General features: G+C 49.6%; 1 protein-coding gene across 8 annotated transcripts in view; it reads right to left on the reverse strand.

The window, feature by feature from the left end:
- The window catches only part of TRRAP (transformation/transcription domain associated protein), a 2,065,012-nt gene that overhangs the window by 631,347 nt on the left and 1,409,228 nt on the right, over positions 1–24,437 (reverse strand). For all 8 annotated transcript variants that reach the window (XM_069647248.1, XM_069647247.1, XM_069647244.1 and 5 more), the window contains 2 exons: positions 18,671–18,792; positions 11,724–11,937 (listed from right to left, as the gene is read on the reverse strand). In XM_069647248.1, the coding sequence (XP_069503349.1) occupies positions 11,724–11,937; positions 18,671–18,792 (336 nt within the window). The remainder of the gene's footprint in view (positions 1–11,723; positions 11,938–18,670; positions 18,793–24,437) is intronic.

Consider the following 24,437-nt stretch of genomic DNA (forward strand, 5'->3'; position numbering starts at 1 on the left):
CCTGGCAAGGACCTCCCTGCAGTCTGCCGGCAGCTCATAGCCTCTGAACTCTAAGGCTGCAGGAGCCTAGCCTTCAGGTTCAGCGATCCTGGGTCATGATATAGGATTGCACCTCCTTCTCTGGCGAGCAGATCAGCGACCACCGGCAGCTTGATCGGGGGTGACGCTGACAGGCTGAGAAGTTCTGGGTACCAAATCTGCCTGCCACGCCGACGAGGATCATCCTGCATCGGCACTGTTTGAGTTAATTGATTATTCGCAGCAGGAGAGGCAACAGGGGGAACGCATACAGGAACAGGCTTTCCTTCCCACAGGAAGGAAAACACATCTCCCATGCTCCTCGGCTGGTGGCACCTGCTGGCGAATCTCTGGCATTTGGAATTCGTCGCTGTCTCAAACAGATCGATCTGAGGTCTGCCCCATTTGAGGAAGAGGCTGTGCACTTGATCCTGTCGAAGTTCCCACTCGTGGCAAGAGCGCAGCTCCCTGCTGAGGGAGTCGGCGAAGGTGTTCTCGACTCACGCCAGGTAAAAAGGAACGAGGAACATGTCTTGGGCGACGTCCCAGTACCACAAGTCCTGCGCCTCTCTGGAGAGCGCTGTGATCTGGTACCCCTTTGCTTCCTGATGTAGAACACCTTGCACTTGAGGGAGGAAGGAATGACTTGAGGGCCCAGAACACTGCCTGCGGTTCCAGGACGTTGATGTGGAGATCCCTCTCCTCTGGTAGCCACAGGCCTCTGGTGTGGAGACGTCTGGTGTAGGCTCCCCAGCCCACCAAGAAAGCTTCTGTGGTGACCGTCTCCGTATGGTATGGGAGGCTCTGGAAATCCGTGCCCCCGGCGATGTTAAAGCGCATGCCCCACCACCTTATGGCTCGATGGAAATCCTCGTTGAGAAAAATCTTGTCTACAAAGCTTTCGGAAACCTGGATCCACCGAGCGTCCAGGAATTCCTGAAGGGGTCGCATCCGCAAACTGCAGTCATACCAGGTAAATGCACAACATGATGCTGAGCAGCAACTTGATGGTCCGCACCGTGGTCGTCTTCGGTGCCAACAGCCGTTGTACCTTGCCCCGCATCGCGCTATCCTCCCTTTGGAGGGGGCCGCCAGGGAGGAGACGGTGTTGAGCCTGGCCCCCAGGAATAGCACGTTCTGCAATGGTATCAAGCAGGATTTTGGATAGTTGGAGAAGTCCAGATCCATCAGCAGCCGGACGGTCCTCTCTGTGTGTTCGACGGCTACTTCCCTGGACTTGCTGCAGATGAGACAGTCATCAAGGTATGGGTATACATGTATTACTTGTAGACGCAGATGGGCCGCCACTGGCGACAGGCACTTCATGAACACCATGGGCGCCAACTTCAGTTCGAAGGGAAGGGCCTTGAACTGGTAGTGCCTTCGCTGCACCACAAAGCACAGGAACTTCTGATGCTTCTCGTGAATGGGGACGTGGAAGTATGCGTCCTCCAGATCCAGCGACGACAAGAAGTCTGTTTACTCCTGTTGGCCAATCACGTGCCGCAACATGAGCAGCCTGAATTTTTGGGACGAGGTATTTGTTGAGGTGCTGCAGGTCTAGAATGGGCTTCCAGTTCTCGGCCGCCTTATTTGCCAAGAAGTATCTGGTGTAGACTCTGGATCCTGGGAGTCGCTTTGGAACCAGCTCTATCGCCACCCCCTTTTTTAGCATGGCCCGTACTTCCTGCAGGAGTTGAGAGATGTGTGTCCGTGTGCGAAAGCATCCAGCAACCATTGGTCGGTGGAGATCTTTTTCCACTTGCTGACGTAGCCTGCCAGCCGGCCTCCCGCTGGGGTGTAATGATGGGGCCCTTACGCCCCGGCCAGTTCAATCTTGCTTCAGGGCCTACGTGCCACCTTGGGAGCAACAATGACATCGGCCACTTCCGAAAGCCTTGGAACGGCCCCTGTACACCTCCTGGGTCATGGGACGGGAGGGCTGGCGGTACGAAGATGATCTCCCCCCTAAACCCTTCGACTACCTGCCGGATTTCACTTCCGGAGGCACGAAAAGAAGGACGATGTTGCTGAAGTGTCGTGCCAAGGGAACTGGCCGTCTCTGTGTCGGTCTTAATGGCTTGCAACAATTCGTCAACAGGCTTTCCAAAGAGGTCGTCTCGGTCGAAGGGCATGTCCAGAACCCTGGTCTGGACTTCCTGCCAAAAGTGGGTGGCTTTCAACCAACCACGACGACGGAGGCAGACACCGTTCGGCATCTGTCGGAACACTGTCCGCGATGTGCAGAGCCACAGTGATGGCATGGTCCGATGCCACCTCACCCTCCTGGAGGATCTCAAGCGCCTCGACCAGTTTGTCATAGGGGAGAAATTCAAGGAGCAGGGCCATCTTATACCACAGCTACCTGTCGTATCTAGCCAGGATCGAAAGCGCATTTGCTGACTTGGCTGTCGTCGCCGCCGAGAAGATCACTTTCCTATCCACAGCGCTCAACTTCTTCCCCGTACTGTCCAGGGGAACGGAGGCTGAAGATGAGGGATTAGAAGACTTCCTCGCAGCCGCTGAGACCACTGAGTCCGGGGAGGGTTGCGACCATAGGCACTTGGGTGGGGACTCTGGCACCCGGTACTTCTTTTCCAGCCTGTCCCTCTACGCCGGGACTGAGGCTGGGTTTCTCATCAGCGCCCACGTCGTCATTCCCGCGGTCGTTGTCCACCTTGGTGTTTCCGCAGTCATTCTAGTTCCCCCACGTCCTCCGGGACCATGTGAACTGACACCAGGTCCTCCTCACCCGAGGAAGAAATATCTGTGCCCTGGAGGACGATTGAGGCCTCCACTCTCCCCCCTTTTTTTGCATCTAGAGGGGTTGGTCTCTGACTTAGGGATGGCATCCTCTTCTCTGGCGTTTACTCCACTGGCTTGGCCGAGGCCTCACAGGGAAAGCCACTCTGGGCGTCGTCGGGGTCCCCTAGACCGGGTCAGCCCCTTCTGCCTTCGAGCCAGTAACAATCGTCGGCGATGACTTCGTCTGGACCACCTGGGCTTTCAGGGGCAGGTCGGACACCTTTCCCTGCGCCTTGATCTTCTCTGGCTTCTCCCGCAGTTTCCCTGGGTTAGCCGATTTCCACTACGAGGAGGAGCTGGAGCGATGACTGGAGATCGAGGCAGACGGTGAAGATGAGCGCGTCCTGCCCGTCGCGGGACCCACTTGTGCCCCCACAGAAGGAGCACCCTCAAAGGACTTAGAAGCCTGCTCCTTGGACCGGGCGTTCCTAGGTGAGGCATGCCCCTGATTGCAGCACAGGGTAGAGGCATTGGCATTGAGCCACGCCGCCAACCTACTGTGATGATCCTTGACAGTGCGCTTGGAAAATCTAAGGCAGATTTGACAATCTGCTTCCCTGTGGTCCGGATGGAGACAGTAAAGGCACTGGGGGAGTGTTTGTCCTCCACAAACCGGTTACTCAATCCGCAGCTGGAGCAGAGCTTGAAGAGGGAGCCTCCCTCCTTCTACTCTGACATGGTCCGGCGTGCGGTGTAGGCCCAATGGCCTTCTGGAATCTTCGATGAAACTCTCGGTGATTCTTGCCCTTGAGGGGCAGTGAAAGACACCAACAAACGGATCCCTGCTTGCTGGGCAAAGGAGCGAATGAGCATACAGGCTCTATTTGAAAAAAATAAGAACTTTGTATCGAAAAAGTGCGAAAACGTAGAAAACCTCTCGGAGCAGAACACAAGGACTCCCAACACTTCAACGTGCGGTACAAATCTGAAGATGGCTGCCAGAGGAGGGGCTTAGGGAGAGGGCAGTCATTGGCTGGGGGCAGTATAACCCAGAGCTCAGTGATTGGTTTAGAGAAAGACAGTTTGTAAGTGAAACTGTTTTTCTTTTACCAAGGATTCCCAGCCTGACAGGGAATATTCAGGAGCATGCAAATCCATGCCAGACCCCATGCTGGAGAATGATATTTGTCAACCCCAGAACTTTTTGATTTTACTGGTGGATTATTTTTCCTCATACCTCTCTGAGTGGGAACCTTTTCCCAGACCCACAGAATCTTTTACTCTTTTTATGGGTGTCCTTTTTAAGATTCTCCATAGTGTCTTTTAAAAGATATCCACTTTTACAACTTTTTGGCAATAAGTGCCTATTGTTGCTGGGTTGCCCTAGGGGCTCCCCTTTTAACTTTCTCTGGCTAACCCTGTGAGAACTACAGTTCCCCAGGGTACAAAGAATCTTCGGATCTATTTTACATTTTATTTGGTTAAACCAGCACACCCCACCGTATGTGGAGTGCTCGGGAGACACAAGGTATCCCCTTTCACACTAAAACTAACAATTCTGTTACAGTGACAAGCTTACCTTTAATGGCTAGTGACAGTGATACATTTTATAAATGTGGTGCATCTTTATCGCGGGCTGTGTGCACAGCCCTGGTAAAGGCAGCCATGAGTGCGAATTTTACCAAAAGGGCCCCCGTCTTGTTTTTTCGCCATTTTAGTGTTCCTTGTCCTTTCGTGTTCCTTCCCCTGACCGCCAGAGCCGGAAATTCCTTTGTGTAATGTTTATCTTCGGCGGGAGTCCTGTGGACTCCCTGCCCAGACTGCAGAATGTCTGAGAAGGCAGGAAGCGAGGGAGGAGACCAAAACTCTGCAGCCCTTTGTCTTCCAGACTGAGTGCGAGATTCCAGCTCAAACTGGAAGGCTGGCTGTCCTGAAAGGATTGCCAACCCCTGTAAAGCAACCGGAAGGGGGTGTCTGTACTCCTGCTCTCTATACGGCAGAGGAGAGGGACAGAAGACCCCAGCCAAGATTCTCTATTACGGTAGCAATGGATGAGCAATCAAGGCCTAGCTTCTCAGGTGATGTAGGCTGGTTCTTAAGTACAGTGTAGTCCCCAAGCACCCACAAAGGAATGTCCACATGCTATGTTAGTTAAAACACAGCTCTTTATATAATACGGTTCAAGGTTATGTACACAATCACAATAATACACTTTGTGCTGAGACATTTCTAAAATGGTAAATATATACAGTTCTAGGTGGTACCACGATTACTCTTATTCCATTAAAATGCATCAACTGTACTCAGTTCAAATAGCATACAAATCAATACAGAAAAACAACATCAACCATAGACTTAGGAGGAAGATAAATTGGTTTAGACAATTGGCAGAGTACTGGCCCCATTCCCTAGACACCGTTCCGTGTGAGGATCCCCCCCCACCTGGGCAACCTGTAAATGAAGATGCACTACAAGCGCAGTCCATATACTGTCTATTAGAGTCTTATGTTCTTCTATAGTTCTGCAACCCAATGTACCTTGTGTTGTACAGTTCTTCGTCGGGGAATCAACAGGCCCTTCTTGAGTGCGCTCTCTTTCAAGCAGGAGCCACGGGTCGTTGAACTTCCGAGATGAAGAAAAGGTGAACGCTGTCGTTGAGGCAGCAGCTTCGGTCCTTGCGGTGCGCGTTGACGGGTCATTGAAAACGTCCTGCAACAGGGGAGGCGTGCGGTGCACCTCGACGATGATACTTTGTTGCCGCAAAGAGTTTGTGAAAAACTTTGGCCCTGCAAGGGCGTCGAGACATCTGCGAATGGGACATGACCACGGCTTGCTTCAGCAGCTTCGTTGGCGTCTGAGGTCTTCAGGTGGCGGGAAACCCACTGGTGGATTCTCCTCAGTCGTAGGCGGCCTTGACTTTCTTCGGCAGGACAAAAGCGGTCGACGAGGATGAACAAGGGAGTCCTTGGATCAAATGTTCTTAGGCAAAGGGAGCACTGAGGCTCTGGTCGGTGATGGCGGTCATCGACGGTGGACGGCTGTCCGGTGCTTCTCTTCGTTCTCAACGGTCCCCTTCTCCGGTCGGCATCCTTTCATAGGTCTGTCCACCAGGGAGCTTTGGCAAAGATCAGCTGGTGCACGATGGTCCCTCGTAGCTCGGTAAGAGGTCTCCTAACCAGGTCCTCTCTTGGATCAGTTCCTTGAAGGCATAGCAGCTTTCTGATTTGCGAAGGACAGCAGCAGCAGTTCTTCTTCTTCTTCCAGTGGGCTTCAAAGTTAAGCATCAGTTTCAACTTCAGCTTCTGAACGATTTCTAGCAGTGAGAGGCCCCCAGATATACTAATTGATCTCCCATTCATTCTGCTGGGTCACACTCAGGCGACCAATCATTCAGCAGGGCATTCAGGCAGTCAGCCAGCCAATCAGACGCACAGTGCATTCAGGCCATTCTTCTCCATCCAGACACTCGCAACACAGAATGTGGATTCGGACAAGTTCTCTGCCATTCAGCACTACACACTGCATTCATACCAGTTTCGGGCAGGGCTGTCTCAATCATTGGGCCTCAATACGAGGTAGGTGGTAAGGGATTACCAGCACCGGTAAGGGCACCAGTGCCGGTAATCCCTTACCACCCTATTCCGAGGTCCCTTAGCGGGTCCCTTCCTCAACGCCTGGTCTGACCAGGTGTTAAGGACGGGACCCGTAAAGGGACTTCGGAGCTAATAACGGTACCGCAAACTGCGGTACCGTTATTAGCTCATCCCCATTCCCTTGTGCCCTATGGGGGCTCGAATGGGAATGGGGAATGGTTCCCGGAATGGGGACTTACCGGGTCTTCCAAGGTTGGAATGACCCGGTAAGTCCCTATTTCGGGAACCCGGACCCAGAATGCGGTAAGGGGGTAGCCATGGTGCTAATAGCACCATGGCTACCTCCTACCTCGTAATGAGGCCCATTGTGTCAACCACCAGATACTAGACACCCTTAACACAGAATGCGTATTCGTCACACACTCCATTCACCCAGGTCCCACCCCACGGGCGTACCCACAACATACAGTCATTGGGAAGGCTTCAGCCAGTCTGGCCTGGACTTCCCCACACTACCATATATGGAACTTCCATCCAACAGCCAGTCAGGGGGAAGGGACAGAGTCAGGGTTTCTCGGGACTTAAGGGAAAAGCAGGTAACAGGCGACAGAAAGCAAGTGGCCACATGGGCCATCTTGTTTCCTATCAGGAATCCACTAAGTCCAATGACAGGACCTGGGCATCCGAAAATAGAGGATGCGCAGGGCACCTGTCAATTCAGTACAGAGCAGTCACAAGCCCGTACCCTGCTCTGTGGGCCACACACAGGTGCCCAAAAACATACACTAGGAGTACAGGGTCATACTCCCACCCATAGGTGCCATAAGGGTATCTAATATGTCTGTCAATTCGTAGCCCTGAACAGGCACTGAAGAGGACTTCAAACCTAGGTTGTCTACTACCCTTTCCACCAGGGCCCTAAACTTAGCATGGGTGTGAGTTTATAGCTGACCCTGCTGAAGTTCTACATCTGGAGACTTGTACAGGCTGCTGGCATCGTGTAATCCTCTGGCAAGTGCCAATGCCAACAGGTCTGCCTGTTCACCGAAAAGAATCGACACCTCCTCACCGTTTATATGGTGTCTATGTCTGCTTGGTCATCACCCTGGTCGATGCTGAAAATCGACAACATCGCCCTGATGAATCCTGACCTTGAGAGAGGTGCAAAAGATCCGTTGCCGAAGGCTCCTTGCTCGTCGACGAAATGGGTGTCGGCACTGGATGCGGCTCAGACAACCTTGTGGCATTGGGGGGCGTCAGTTTACCAACGCTCTCTAGAGGGGCCGGCCATCAATAACTTTTGCGCATGTGTCAACGTCAAGCCCGAAGGCTTCTCTGCCGCAGATTTTTGGCAAGCGTGGGGTCGGGAGTGCTGAGGGCTGCTGAGGCCTGCAGTTCCAGGGTTGGGGGGACCCGCACTTCAGCAGCCAGCGCCTTAAACATAGCCAGCATTTGGCTTCTGAAATCTTCCCAGTCCTCCCGAGTTTTTGGCCCAGCCGAGGGCTACCTTTTTCTGACGAGCTGGACGGTGGCGCTTCTTCTTCTTATGGGAAGACGACGAGGAAGAATGGCTCCTCGAGTGTGACCGCTTTTAGGCCTTACGTCAGTACTTTTCTTTTTCCTTTTTGGGAGTGGGCCCTTCGGCAAGTTTGGCAGCCCTCTCGCGTATGGACTGCGTGTGCATCTTGGAGCATGACGCACAACCCTCTGTCTCATGAGCCATACCCATAGACCACAGATAAAGGTCACTGACATTTTGGAATGAAATTCGGGGCACCTCTTAAAAACCGAAGAGCCGGGGAACGTACATACTCTCAGTCAATGATTTTTTAAAAGAATTTGACAAATTTAGTCAAACGCAAAGTCGGCGTCGTGTTCCTCACAGCAGCGTGTCGAGCGTGTGGAAAAAAGGAACGGCGGTATGGGGCGTAGTAATGTGGTATATATATGACGCCCGACATCACGCCCGTAGCCGACGATCGAGCACTGAGCAAGACGGATTGACGGCTGAGTCTAGGTCCACAATGCCCCCTGTCGAAAGGTTTCTAGCAGCAGAGCTGGATAAGGATATCTATCGGATGAGGAATCTGCAGGAGAAAAGCAATCCACTGAATTTGATTTATTATTTTTTTCACAAGCAAAAGGAATCACAATTATGACTACAAGAAGGAGGCGTGGCTTAGTCCTCTCAGCAAATGAGGATGCTCAGAATGGGGCCTAGCCCCCGCTCAGAGCCTCCTCAGAGCTGCAGGCTGTATCTTCCCCCGCCAGATCACAGGTAAGTGAGCGCTGGCCGCGTCACCGTCCCCTTCCCCTTCCCACCACCCCCCTTTTTTACCCTCCTCTCCAACCCCACCCGACTTTGCAAAGCCTGCTCGCTGTCTGGCGCCTGGAAGACTTGTGTTACCGGCGCATCACCGACCGGGCAATGGGAGCCATGGAAAGGGAGCAGAGACTCTGTGTAGTTCCCTTCTCCCTGATCCATGGCAGCCATCTTTTTTTTCTTTATTTTCTTCTTTAAGTTTCTACCACCCCAAAATACCCAAGAGGCCACAGGAGAACAGGATCCAAGACAAATCTGGGACCTCTGGACGACTCCTGAGGTTAGAAGATGCTCTTCCTCGTCACAGTACCTTTGGTGCCTTGGCAGGCGAAGTGGCAGAGGTTCTCGGTTTCACTCTAAGATTCCCTCTGAGGATGGACCCGCCTTGGAATAAGAAGCCACTGGGATGCAGAGTCCAAGAAGAAAAATGGAACCCAAGTCTTTCTGAAGTGCAGCAGTTTTGCTCTTCGCTGTGCTCTCCGTTGGTGGATGATTTCTCCGGAAGATGAAAGTTGCTGTGGGCTCCTTAAAGGCTTGGCAGATGAGAGTAAGACCCCTGGGATCCTTCAATGTCTTTTTCGGGGCGACGGGTGCATAGGTCACTTTTGGTGTCGGGTTTCAGATTTACGCGGTTGTTTGACTGTCGGTTCGTCGGTGCTGCAGTCACAGCACAGACCTCTGGATTTCGTCTGGTGACCTGGACTCGACCACTGGAGTGGACCTCGGACGCTCACCAATTCTGGAACCACAGACGTCTTTGTTAGCTTCTGGTGGCGGGGAAACCACTGGCGGACCTTCCACTGCACCCAGCGGCTCTGGACTTTCTCCGGTGGGAAAAAGTGGTCAGTGGTGATGGCAAGCATGTCCTTTGAAATAGTCTTGGGCAGTTTGGAGCTTTTGCAGGCCCGGATGTCCAGCAGCACTATGCCAGTGTAGCCCCTCTCCTGGGCAGTAGACTGCAACGGCTTCCATCGGTCACAAAACATCTCTGGACTTGTGGACACACCAATGAACTTCTTCGACTCAAGATGTCAGGCACTCATAAAGACCCCCTTCTCCGGATGGCAGGCACACACGACTGGCTTCCAGGGTATTTCGGATGAAGAGTAGCAGGTTGCACAATGGTCCGTCATAGCTCGGAGAGAGGTCTCCCTTGCAGGTCGTCTCTGGATCAAGAACACAACAGTTTGAATTACACAAAGAAATTGCAGCAGCAGACTCCTCCTCCAGCTAGGCTTCAAGGAGCAGCAGCATCTTGCTTCAGCTTCTGAACAAATTGGTGAGTGAGAGGTCCCCTGGGAAGGCTCCAGTGAGTCTGACAGGAGGCAGCCCCAGGGCTGTATATGGTATTTCCACCCAAGAGCCATTCAGGAGGAAGGGACAGAGTCAGGGCCTCCCAGGGCTTTGGGCAACAAGGTAAAAGGCAACAGAAACCAGCACAGGGGCAATCTTGCCTTCCTGCAGGAATCCATTGATTCCTATGGCAGGGCCTAGGTGTCCCAAAAATGGACACACAGAGCCACTATCAAGTCAGCATGCAGCTGCCACCAGCCCATACCTTGCTCTGTAGGCAACATAGAAGGGTCCAAAAACACACAAAGGGTAACCCACCCATGCGTGCCATAAGGTTAGCCCATGGGTGTTGTTCACCAAAAGGATAATGTGAAAAAGTGCACCGTCAGAGGTCCAGGCTGGACCTCAGTGGCAGAAAACAGAACACAAATCTAGAAAGGGGGGAAATCCCAAAGAACTACTCAAATGAGTAGTAATTATTCTACCTTTTGATTTGGGATAATCAGAGAGATCGTATATAGAGGAACAATGTAGAGTTATCCACAACAGCACTTCCAAACAGTCAGTTAATACTTACAAAACGTATACATTTTATTCATAATCCATAAAAAACATAGTAAAAATCAAGCATTTATAAAAACAAAGTGCTAATGACATCGAAAAAAGGTAGCAACTTAATAGCAGCAGTTCATTCCTGATGTAATGATGGCATCAGTTTGCTTAATCCTTATAATTCATTTGACATGTAGAGATGAAGTATAATCAATAAGGATCTCAATACGTATCTAGTATATCGAATTACTAGTATTATTCGTCTCAAACTTTCTTCAGGAGGATTTCTTAATAAGTCACTTGAACTTTATGGTTTAATCTAAGAACATATTTCCAAAAACCGCCCACAAATGCGTTTTTGACATGGAAGTGCATGCGTTGGAGTAGTGTTAGTCTTAATGAACTACTGGGTTCTTATATGATCGTCCAGTAATCCTTCTGTCCATAAATCGACGCAATCGTCTTTAGATGGAAAATAGAGGAAAATAGAGTCCCGTTGTTGGGGTGGTCTACTTGATAACTTGATAGATCTTCAGGTACACGTCCCTGCTACTCAATCACCTCTATCAGTAGGGGAATAGATTTTGCACTATTCACACAGCTAGTTTGATCCGACTCGTGGGTTCGGGTAGAGCTCTCACTCTAGTAGACCAGTCACCAACCACTCTGGGTGGCACACATGGGACAGAGAAAACACACACAAAGAAGTGGTAGGACAAGGACTTGGAGGCCCTGTCCCTTCGTAAGGCATTTCCAGCATCACAACGTTGTTTCTCAACTTACACTACACTGCATTACACTAATAGTACCCGGTACAACATTCTGGGTACAAACAGCAACATTACCCAAGCAAAGGGGGCAACTGCTGCTCCAGGCATCACTTAACCCGGTAATACCCCCCGCCCCCAGCTCAGGTAATATTGCTTAAATAATTCCCACAAAGCTGGATTGATGGAGACATGAACATTATTACTGGGAGTAACATACATTCAGAAAAACACAACTGTTCACGCTCAAAAGCCATGAAAACATTTTAGATCCTGCATTGAGAAACAAATAAAACTCTAGTGTGTAAACCTGTTTGGCATTCCAGGAGCGACAGGGCTTTGTAATGAAAATATATTCCTCAAGCACATCATGACCCGTGCTTGATTTGTTTAACAATGTAACTTTTATTGCGCAGTTTGAGCATATCCTACCTCGATGCACTGCTTGATCCAGAAGTGGTTGCCCATCGCTTCCCAGTTCTGAGAACATGTTATATACAGTAAGCGGTCATAAACACGACGCTTCATGGAGCTGTCAAACACCTCAAAGAATTTGGCTCGGATAAGAGGCTGTGTACACCGCAAACCCGAGAGAAATGCAGGCTCCAATTTAGCAGTGAGTTCACTGCCAGACAGATTATCGTCCCTGTAAATAGAAAGCAAGGAAGCAAGACAATGAAACTGTACAGGCTGCCACATATTTTGTATGCTTATTTTTATAAGAAAAATCCAGTCCATCCATTTTAATGTAAATTGTTGGAAATACTTCAACAAATTGAAATACTCCTATTGCTGGAGCCTTTACAATAATATAAAAGATAATTCCACAGCTGTATACACCATGTAAAGCTACAATGCAGTGTGTGAACAAATTTGAACCACCTCTAGAAAAAGATGTATGTCCGACAGGTGGTTTCGGATGAAGACAAAACAAGCAAAGTGAAAATGTTAATTTTGTGATTGCCCACCAAAATCCCTGTCCAAAAAAGGTTGAATGAATTTCATTGCCCTGCATCTGGTTGCAGCCACTGGGATCAATCTTCATTTTGAAGGCCTATATTCTAAACACCTGTAGGCACCACTGAGTAGATACACAAATATTATGGAATACATGGGAAGAAGGAACAAGTTATTTACCTGTAACTGTTGTTCTCCAGCATGGGTCTGGCATGGATTCACATGCTAATGAATATTCCCCGTCGTCGGGCCGGGAATCCCCGGTAAAAGAAAAAACATGTTTATTTATACAGCGCACCTAACCCGAGGGTATCTGTGCGCATTTTGTTAGGGAATCCACAATAGTTGCATACATAGAGAATACATGGCAGTTGGCAACTTGCCAGACAAAGCATTGCTCGATTCATACACAATAGTAACAAACAGAGAATACACGACATTTGCCTTGTGTTACAGATCTAGGCAGCTATCTGAGCAAAGCATGCGGCATTTGCAGGAAAAATAGTCAACCATTAACTCTCCTGGGCAAAGAGCCAGGTTTTTACCAGAATGAGGGTTCAGCTCTTCGTGCTATGGGCAAGGCGTTCCAGATTTTAGCCGCTAGAACTGGGAAACAGATGCCACCTGCTTTTTGTAACTTGTATCTAGGTATACTTAAGCATTGTGTGTATTTAGACCAGGTGGCCCTGTTGGATTGGCTTCTGGTGAATTTGTCAACCAAGTATTTTGGAGCAGAATTTGAGAGGCATTATGGAGTAATCGCGAATGTTTCGAGTGCGATTCTGTCTTTCACTGGGAGCCAATGGGCATTGCGCCTTACTGATGAGATGTGGTTGGCTCTCGGGACGTCTAGAGCCGTTCTAAGCACTTGTAGTTTATTAACATTTTTCTTATTTGTGTCTAGGTATAGAGCATTGCAGTAGTCCAGTCGCGATAATGTAAGTGCTGTGGCCAGGGTGATGCAGCTATTGGAGGACAGAAAAGGCTTGCAAGCATTAATCAGTTTGGATGTGTAGGTTGTTGCGGACGCCGTTGCATTGAATTGTCTGGTAAGGGAGAGGGTAGAGTCCAAGTATATGCCTAGTGTTTTAACTTAGTTTGAGACTTTGATATTATTACCGTCGATATTGAAGGAATTGTATTGGTTGTCTAGCTTATTTAGTCATGTCTGCGATCCAATAAGAAGTAACTCAGTCTTGTCGTCATTCAGACAGAGGCCATCCATGCTCGAATCCTTTAGGCATATTTCATTTAGGAGTTGGCTATCTTTGTAGCAGGAGCATGTCAAAGTGATGAGGATTTGTGTGTCATCCGCATAATTGGTGTAGGTTTCAGCCAAATCGTCCAATTGGTAAAATAATAGCTTAGTGAAGATATTATATAAGGTAGGGGAGACGCAATTTTGGGGGATAGCGTGCGCCCCACTCTTCACTGCGAAGAAAGCTGACTTTCCCCAGTTGATTTTCAGTCCACTGAATTCAGTGAAGGGTGTCAGCATCCGTGTGACTATTGGGCAGGTCTGGGTTGGGTCACTTAAGTATATTAAAAGATTGTCGACATATAGGGATACTTTATCTTTACTACCTTCCGGCCATTTGAATTCCGACCATTCGTTGCTTTGGCGAAATCATAGGGCAAGCGACTCAATCGCTAGAGCAAATAGGAGGGGGGGATAAGGGACATCCCTGCTGTGTGCCTTTCCCGAGCGGGAACGATCCTGAGGGCCACCCATTCACCCTTACTTCTGCCCCCGGGCCCGTGTATAGCAATTGTACCCATATTAAGAAGGTCTCGCCGAACCCCATGCGTCACACAGTTTCCCAGAGGCTATCCCATATTACCGAATCGAACGCCTTCTCGAAGTCGACTGCTAGTAGCGCGAGTGGTTTATCTATGATAGGGGCACGCTCCAGCAGGAGATGAAACCGTCGTATATTCATCCGCATTGATTTGTGGGGCATAAAGCCGCATTGGTCCGGGTGGACCAATGAGGAGATGAAACGTTGCAGTCTATTGGCAAGGAGTTTAGTGAGAATCTTGGCCTCTCTGTTAATCAATGAAATGGGTCTATATGAGATGCATTGCTTGGGGGGTTTGCCAGGTTTAGGGATAACTACGATCGTAGCTCTGCACAGATCTTGTGGGAGGGTACCTTGCTCCCTGGCTCGGAGAAACATCATATGGAAGGGAGTTACAATTTTCTCGCCGCCCAGTTTCTTCCAGGTTTCAACCGGGAAGCCGTTGGGACCCAGTGTCTTCCCAGATTGCAGCTGTGCAATGGCCTCAGCAATTTCGGTCTCAGTGATGTCTCTGTCTAAATCTATTCTCTGCTGCTCGGAGAGACATGGCAGAGCGATGCCATCTAAGAAGGAGAGATTCGACGGGGAGATGGGGCTGCGATAAGGGGAGGCATAGAAGCGACCGAAGGCCCAGGATGCGAACGTAATTGCGTCGCGATCTTCCTTCACCCTCTTCTATTCGTGCCTGGAGGGTCTTTAAACGTGCCATTGTCTGCGAGAGTTTTTGGTGTGCCACTTCTCCGGTGCGAGAGGAACGTTTTTGGAGGTCATGTCGAAGGAAGGACCCCTCCGCCATGATACCATCCAACTTTACCTCCATGGAGGAGCGAGAGCTAGCAATGGCTGCCATCACATCTTTCAGCGTCAAGGTTTCAGTTACAGAGGTCGTCGGCAGATCTGTGTCCATCACCGTGGTGGAGATATTGGTTGCATACTGGTCCATGGTGCTTTGTGTGGATACTTTCTTGGTTTTGTCTTCCCCCATGATTGGATTTGAGAGGTCACAAGAGACAGAGACTCACCAGTTCTGGTCAGAGCGCCAGTTATCAGCCACACTGCTGGTGTGGAAGAGTCAGCCTGACAGGATGGTCTGAAGTACAATTCTTCCGAGAGGCCGAGGAGGGGAGCCGAGCACGGTTGAGGACTATGCCCCCTTCAGGAAAGTGGAGTCTCTTGCTTTGGTCAAGTTGCAGGGTTGGCCCCAATCTGCCGGGGAGCCTGGTGCAAGTATAGCGCGCTCGCCAATCTGCTCCGCGTGGAGATATCTCCCTTGGTTTGGTCTTCACCACAGTGGAGTACAATAGCGGGTGTGTTGGTTGGTGTTGTCACCAGTCGGTCAGGGCATGTCTAGCACAGCCTTACCCAAGGCGGCGCACTTGTCTCAGGGTATCTACAACTTATCGAGCTGCCGACTGCTGCGGTGTTGACTGCTTTTGTTGTATTGGATTCCAGGTTGGTACGGGGATGTCTTACACCCCGGTTGATGCTGTGCGGGAACGCAACTTGAGTGGAGTGTCCCCTGCGCCTAGACGATAGGTATTCATGGAAGGGTGCTCTGCCCGTGTAGTGGGGTCACCTTCACAAAGAACCGGGCCTCGCCGTCTGTCCACTTTGTTGTGGTCTGGCCCCTCTTATAATGTACCCAGCTGTTGCGTTGAACACGTAGGGTGCACTCGGTTAGGGGGAATAGGCTCTTGCATAGATGTGCGGCAGTCCAGTCCTTGGATCTAATCACATGGTATGACATGGCTCAGGCCAATCACTCCCCGATCGGAATCCAAATGAAAAGGGGTGGGGGGGCTATGCACAGCACTGCGATGTCGGCGTTACTGTGATATGGGAGTATCTTACAATGCAGATGAAGTTCTCCTCAGCAGGCATCCTCGCCGCTTTATCACCCCCCCCCCTCAGCTGTAATTCAGTGGACCGTTATTCCCGCGGGTCCAACACCGTTTCTGACCAGTGTCTGGGTTCAGTGCGCGAGCATGAATGGTGGAGGGCACCACAGCACCGGTATGGTCAATGTCTCGAGAGATCCTGGCCTCAGCTCGTAACCCCACTTCCTTAATGGGAAGGTCGTATCACGCTTGCCATGGTATTAAGCAGTCCCAGTGCTTTCCAGTTTAGGTACAGTGCTTCAGTTCATCCAGCCAAATACAATTCCCCAGTCGTCGGGTGCTTACCCTCATGTCTTGCTGTGCCGCGAGATCAGCCAGTTCCTCCACCCCACCTGCGGCCAGTGTGGCGTCGATCTTGTCAGGCGATTGAATGGGCCGAGGCGGGCTGCACTCGCCGGGATCTTCAGGCACCACCCCGCCACAACCAGCGAACAGCCCGCGTTGTGTGTTTATTAGGGCAGCAGGCTGGAGGTGCCACGGACACGTCGGCTGTCTGTGCAGGGGGCAGACACTCTGTCCTTCGCTCCCTGGCCAGAAAGCCGCACCCGCCCAAGGCTGGTGACGCAGTCTCAGCCGGTAGGGTCCTGGCAGCTCGGTGCGGGGAACCAGAGTCGCCCCAGTGCACCGGACAGGTGGCGGGGGTGCATGTTAGCAGTTGTGTTCTGGGGTGCCCAGAAACGAGATGCGGATCCTCAGCCGCGTCGCCGGGGTGGCACACCCGGAGTTTGAACGTTCAGCTTGCACGTCGCGGGGCTGAGCACCAGACCCCAGACCTCGTCGGATCCCAGAACACTTGTCGTTGGTACTGCGAGTCGCATATCACGGTGAGCTATGACTCCATTGTCGATTTCTCCTAGTTGCATCGTCCCTCTCGGGTAGCACTCTTATCTTTACTGCTGCGGGGCGACGCACTTCGCAGTTGGAGGGTTCGTTCAGGGCAAAGGGGTCCCGTCGGCCATTTTGGCTGTACTCGTTCCCGCTCACAGTGCCCAAAACCTCGACTCGGATATCTTCTTCACAAAGTGGATTCAGCTGCTCATAGTGCGTACTAGCGTTCCCCACACCTTGCCAGACAGCTGGGTGCCCTTCTTTTTCCCATCTCTCCTGAAGAAACAGGATTTAGTGCAGGATATATCAGGCGGCCGCGGGTGCTCTCAAGGATTCACGTCCTCATTGCTCGCTGGCTGGCCTCGTCCCCTCAACTCTCCACTTCTTGACTGGCGGTTCGCCTGATGGCTCATGTGCCGCAGGGTCTTCCGCCGGCGTAAGGGGCATCCTTGTCCGGATCTCCGAGCGCAAAGTGTGTACAGCTTTGAGAATGACCACTGCAATGTCTGCCGGAGGTGGAGGCGGTTGCTGAGGTGGTTGCGGAGGGGTTAGCTGTGGGAGTGACGGTTGCAGAGGTGTAGGGACCTCCAAATCCTTTACACCTTGCTCCTCTTCGTCGGTCTCATCGCCACTCTCGATGTATCCCTCATCGGGGTCCCTCCCAAAGGACCTGGCCTCGAACTTCTCTTCCAAAATGGTCTGGATGGTAGAAAGTTCCTCCTCCGAGGAAATGTCTCTGCCCTGCGGATGATGGATCGAAGGAGCTTGAGGCTCGATTGACCAAACAAAATGGAATAAACGCTAGAAAAAAGCGTTAAAACTCAGTAAGAAGCCTGAGAGCTAATCACGAGGACTCTCACCACTCGAACGTGCTGTAAAAATCTGAAGATGGCTGCCAGAGGAGGGGTTTAGGTAGAGGGCAGTCGCTGGCTGGGGGCAGTATGACCCAGAGACCAGTGATTGGTTGTTAGGAGAAAGACAGTTCAGAAGTGAAACTGATTATTTTCATTACTGAGGATTCCCAGCCTGACAACGGCGAATATTCATGAGCATGTGAATCCATGCCAGACCCCATGCTGGAGAAAGCAGAGTTTCAGGATCCTTCCTGTTTCCGGTCCTCGCAGACACACTGGAGCCTGGGCAGACTTCACAAAGGATTCCAGTCTAAGACAAAACTCAAACCAGGACCTCCCCACCACGAATGGTAGAAGGACCAAGAAAGGACAAGCACACAAGACATTGCGATAAAAGAAAAAAAGCCACCATTTTGGGTCAACGGTGTCCCTTCTGTGCATAATCTCTGCTGTGGAGACAGCCTGCGGGTACAAATTGCACAAATGTCGGTAAAACACAGCCACTGCCACCAGCCATAAGTGTATGCCTGTTACTGTAACATAAATTTAACAGGAGCAGCAAGAACGGGGATACAAGGTATCTCTCAGCACTCCACAAAGGGTGGTGTGTGCTGATCTCAAAAAAGGAAAAGCTAAGCAGGATAAAAAGTATCCCCCAACCTTGGGAACAGTAGTTCTCAAGGGGAAAAAAAGAATTTAAACAGGAGAGCTCAAAGGGCTCCCAGCTACATTGTACACAAGGTGATGTGAGCTGCAAAAGTGAACCACAGATGCCTTTAAAACGTATGGAGGAAAGCAAGACTCCATAAAGCAAAGTCCAAAACACAATAGAGTGGGTTGGGGGGGGTTGAAGGCTCCCGCATTCAGGAGATCAAGGAAAAAGGTCCAGAGGTCCAGCTAAAAGTACTGGGAGTCTAACAGGTAGAGGGGATTTGGCATAAAAATGGAAAATCGCCCTAACAGTAAGCCTACACCAGTCTTAAAAGTCATGCTTCAAAATAAAAGTGTTTAAATAACGTGTGCGGATTAAATACTTTATTTACCTGTAGACATAGTTTACGAGGTCCAGAAACTGGGCATTAAGTTCAAGGTCTTCCGCAAAATTCTTTTCAATGTGTGTCATCATTTTCACTAGCAGAATGGACTTCTCGCGGAGTGTAGGTGTCTGTTAAGGGAATAAAGTGGCACGATTAATTTCTTCATCTACTTGTAATGCCAAAACAATGAGTCCTAAAACATTTCAGCCACCCTTTGGAGTGATTTGTTTGTACCTCGAGAGCAGACAAATGGTTTGAAACAAGTTAAAGTTTATTGAAGGGGACAAAATGAAATCTGAAGCCAAAGATTTTCAGTTACATTTTTCAGGCACGTTGGGAAGATTAGATAACCTTCCATGTTTTATCTTACCCACCTATTCCCACTCAAAAAACATATGTAGATTACATCGCATCTCTAACAAGCACAAAAAAGAGCATGTATGCATGAATTAATAAATATTGTCTTTCTTTGAAACTTGCAGACAACTCTAACTCCTTATGGGAAACTGTTAACCAGGAGCAATTACAACATTCATTTGCTGACATTCAAATTCACAGATGGAATCAAACGTTTACAGCATTTAGTACCCACACAGTACACACATTGAAAACATAGGTTAGAGCAGTCTGATGGGATCCACCATTGCAATCAAGTTCAATAATTTGTATTTCATTTTTATACTGAGAAAATGCTGGTCTGGAAATGTGACTTAACTAGAAGACAACTTCATTAATCTAGATTCTAATCTGACTTGGAACCTAAATGTGTCCAGGGAAAGGAGACCTTGGGAAACAATGCAAAAAACCAGCCAACAAGTTGGAAATTTAGGGAAAACAAAATTATTTTTATTGACTCCATTTATTTACTTAAGAAAACTGTATTTTGATAACCAGAAAGTAGTAGTTTCAAAGTGCTATTTTAATTATATGAGTGTTGCAGAGAGGCAAACGTATTGCAGTAAAGTAGATTTGGTCTATTGGTAAGTTACTGATAGGGAGATGTATCATTTGTATGCTTCATCCCCTCGCCTAGTGAGACACCCAGCACTTTTTGCTGGACTTCTGGACCTTTTTCTGAAATCCTGAATGAGTGGAGTTTTTTTCCCACTCATTGATTCTTCTGGGCTCTGTCGTTTGGAACTCTATTCTTTGTAGTTTACCTATCCCATGCAGTCTATTTCTCTCCATAGCTCTTAAATGCATCTGGATTTTACTATTGAAGCACGCAACTCCTTATGGGCAGTTTTGCTGTGGGCCTTAGGGCTCTCGGAGATTCTTTTCTTTATTCTAGATTAACTACAGCTCTTTTAGGATCTCTCTTAAAACGTTATAGTCTGAGAGATTGGCACACGCCATATGTGGAGTACCAAAGTGATGCCTAGTATCCCCCTTCTTTCTGCTCCTGTGACTTTTTAGTCACATGGACAATCTCCTAGTTATGGCTGGTGTCAGTGGATGCGTTCTACCAACTGTTGTGTGATTTCTCTACCGCAGGCTATGTCCACTAGTGCACAATAGGGGCATCCAAGTACCAATTTCGGGCCTCCCTTCCTTTTTCGCCATTACTAGCGTGTTTGTTTTTTGTCAGCCCTTCTTCTACCATTCTGGGAGGAGGCCGGTGTATGTGTTTTGCCTTTGGGGGAACCCTTGTGTATCCCTGCCTAGACTCCAGAGTGTCTGGGCAGGCAGGAAGTGGGCGAGGAGTTTTGCACCCCCCTGTACTATGTCTGCCAGAGTGTCTGAATAGAGCCAGCTCCCACTGGGGGTCTGGCTGTCCTGATTGGACAGCCACATGCCCGTCTCTGTAAATTGTTGAAAGAAATTGCAGAGGAGTGTGTGCTGGAATTGTATAAAAGGTGAGGCTCCTGGAGTGAAAAGCAAGTCGACCACTGGAAGCTGAAGTAACCGAAGAAGAAAATTACCAGAGATGCCAGCAGACGCTTCGCAAAACCGTGAGGCTACCACTGCTGTCCTGACCACACTTTCTGTGCGACAGAGGAACTCAGAAGAGGACTCCTCCTTGCCTTTGACTGGTGGGAACAACCAGTCCCAAGACTTTAATTTCAGGCAACTTCCGAGGTCCTGCGAGTTGGCAGAGTTGCGGAACCCCAATACCAGGAGACCTGCTGCCCATTTCGAGTGCATCGTTGTGGAAAGGCCGAATCCGTCCAAATCTTTGCTGAGCCCTCCAGGACACTCCAGAGATCCGATCCAACTCGCCCAGACCCCCCTCATCAGAGTGTGGGACTGCAGGAAGCGAAGAAGATTGACTGGGCGAATCATGTCCTTGGTTGGTGCTGCAGAAAATGTGCCAAAACTGCAGTGTGACCAAAAAAGTTGATGAAAGCTGTGCCATAGGTACTCCCTCGAGACTGCTGCTGAGAGATCCTGTCCAGTGTTCTGCCTTCAGTCATCAGACCAAGGAATCTGAAGATTGGGTCCAGAGCTGGAACATTGCGGAGCATCCACCACAAACGTTTTCTTTTAACCTAAGGTACAGTTGGGGAAAATGGTATTGCTTACCTTATTCCAGAAAGTCACTCCAGAGCGTTGGAGTGCACATAGAGGTGTCCAGGGAAACCCCCTCTTACCTCCGACTCAAGCCGCTGCTTGTGTGTCCCTTTAGTGAGTCCTTTCTCAAGGTTTCCAATGTTTGTTAAGTCTTCTTGTATCTTCTTCCTAGAGACTAGCAAGTATCCACAGTAACTTTTGACTTCCATTGCTTTTCGAAGACTCGAAGCCTCTCTGAACTGCCTTTTAGCTAGGGTTGCGTTTTGGACTTTAAAAGACTTGCTGTGCAGGGAAACTGCCTCCAGAATCTGAAGCTCTGCTAGGATAACCATAACCAACTGTTTTCCTTCCTAAAAATCACTATCTTATATGTGTATGAAGACTTTATACAATTACTATATTACTTTGTGGGTGTGCTTTATTACCGATAAAAGGAGAAATTACTCGACGTAATGATCTTTCTATGGATTCTTCTCCCGCAGAATCCTCATCTTGATATATATCCATCATCCCGCTCTGCTGCTCAGGCACTTTCGCCAGGGGGCATAGTGGACCTCTACTCGGCGTTGATCGGCTCTCAATCGGCGGCTCCGGAAGTGACGTCAGGCGTCGTATATATAGCACGTCACTACACCCCATGCTTCATTTCCTCCCCCCCACACGCATAAACGCTGCAGAAGGAAAAACCATAGGAGGAAGCTAATCAGCTGGTAAAAAACTTAACTAGGATTCATCCTAACCAGGTGATCCCACACAACAATGATTACAAAGAAAAAATAAATCTTTTTCAACATTTTTTTAAATTGATTTGAATGAGACAGGAGAGGTCGTCTAAGAGCCATCACCAGATGTCTTCTCGTTTGGACAGAAGCGACAAGCCACAGAACTTTCTGAGCGGGGATGGATGGGAGGGTCAGTGATGAATCTGCAGGAGAAGAATCCATAGAATCATTACGGTGAGTAATTTCTCCTCCAATGGATTGCCTTTCTCTCGCAGATTCCTCATCTTGATAGAATCCCCAAGCAGTTAGAGGATGGCAGAACGTTTTAAACAGTACATTCTGTAGAACTGCCCTACCAAACGTGCATCAGCTCTCCATACAACATCCAAGGCATTGAAGTGGGAGAATGGAAGACCAGGCTCCCGTCCTTCACCTCTCGCGCTTGGCCTAGAGGGTCACGGCCCAGACACCCGCCGCGGGAAGAGTTTGTCCATTTACCAGACGACCAGGTACCCTGGTACAGGAACATACGGATGTGTCCACCTGCCTGCCCAGCAGCCCGCACTGGCCATGCCGGCACCTGCGGCTCGGATCAGCTAGACTAAAAACCACACGTCGTTAGAGATGCCATGACGACCTAGACAACGGGAAGCACATCTGTACAAGTATACACACTTAACATTTCCACACCAATTTACACGAAGAACATACTCAGTGCTCTGACGTAGGCGACAGGCATATTCACGGACGTGCATCTTTATTATTTTTACATAGGCTTTCAGAATGCAGAAACGCAAGATGCATCATGAGCTCATCTATAACGCTTGCTCACGCTTCCCTTGAAACCCGTTACCACCATGAGAGGTATAATGGAAACACGATACTGGTCATGGAAATGTATGCTACTATAATCTAAAGCACCTATGCACCAAACAGACTACTTAAGCACCAGGCCCGAGTAGGCCTCAAACAAGAGCTCCCGTGGACATTAACAAAGCAAGAGTCAGGTTGCTGATCCTGCAGAAAGAACCCGATGGAGCAACCAGCCAAGGTCGCAATGTTGCAAGCCCACATCCAAGAACAAATCATCAAAGGCACGATGTTGCAACCTCGTACTCCGCGTACCAACGTTAAAGTCATATCTACAAATTAAACCAGACACACAGTGGAAAAGCAATATTAATTGTGCAGAATTCTGCCTCAAACACGGTCCCGCCTCACGTGACCAAGCCGAATCTGACGAGATGCCAAAACCCAGGAGAAAAGGCGTCTGGGTCCCTCACTACGAGACACAGGCCGAGACACTTGAAAGGCTCAATGGACACCTGCTACAGTGGGAGCGGTCAGCGGGAGCGATCAGCCTTCCACCTATGAATAAATCCTCACATTGTCTGCACGTACCCATATTGAAACATTGTTGCAAACACAGGTACACCGAGAGCTGGGAACAACGGTGGTCCCAGGCTGGGGAGCTCACGGATGCACCAATCAGAACATGGGGCTCTTATCTCAGACGTCAGTAACATTAGCCAATCCTCAGGAGCCTTCATGTAACAATTCTTATGTATCTAATTGTAGGGACAACCCAGATATACCACCTGACTACACCTTGTCCACTAATATCATTCTCTATATGTGTACTATACTAACCCTACCACTCGAGCAACCAATTAAGAGTGGCGATAGGTTTTTTGTTAACTTTCTGAAGTGACGCAAGTAGCGCGTCATAATGCAGTAAAAAGGGCCTGCGAGCCCCACGATTATGTGTGTGTCAGGACGGACGCGTACGCTCCTTGACCCATCCCTGCCGTTTTGTATAAATAAACAGCAGAGTCGCCTTGCTCCTTGTGTGCGTCTCATACTCTATCTCATCTGGGATATACGGGAGGAGTTGGGGCCTCCCTGCCCGGAGGTCTGCGGACGGCCCGGCCGACCCCGGCAGAATTTCCCCCCCGACAGCATAGTGCTTGGTGAATGTATGTAAGGATGACCAAGTGGCTTCCTGACATATGTTCCTAACAGGAACCCCTCTCTGGAGGGCTGTAGAGGCCAAACCCACTCTGGTTGAGTGAGCCGTGATGCCCGCTGGAAGCTGCCTGCCTGTCGATTGGTAACACTCAGGTATACACAAAATAATCCAACATGATAGGGTTTGTTTGGCTATGGCAAGACCTTTTCGAGACAAAGAATGGGCCATGAACAACTGGTCTGACTTCCGAAACTCGGACGCGCGAGCAAGATAGAAGTTTAACGCTCTCTTGGGGTCAAGGCAGTGGAACCGCTCTTCCTCTTTGGAGGGATGTGGAGGAGAGTAAAAGACAGGCAAATAGATAAAATGGCACAGGTGAAACTCAAACCACCGTAGGAAGGAACCTGGGCCTGACTTTGACAGAGACTTTCTCCTGAAAGAACTTTAGAAAAGGAGGTTTGCCGCACAAAGCTTGCAGCTCGATTACCCTCCTGGCAGATGTGATTGCAAACAAGAAGGCTGATTTAAGGCATAACACCTGTAAAGAACATGAGTGCATAGGCTCAAACGG

The sequence above is a fragment of the Ambystoma mexicanum genome, chromosome 2q (genome assembly GCF_040938575.1).
Source record: "Ambystoma mexicanum isolate Mex_15411 chromosome 2q, UKY_AmexF1_1, whole genome shotgun sequence".
Classification (NCBI taxonomy): domain Eukaryota; kingdom Metazoa; phylum Chordata; class Amphibia; order Caudata; family Ambystomatidae; genus Ambystoma; species Ambystoma mexicanum.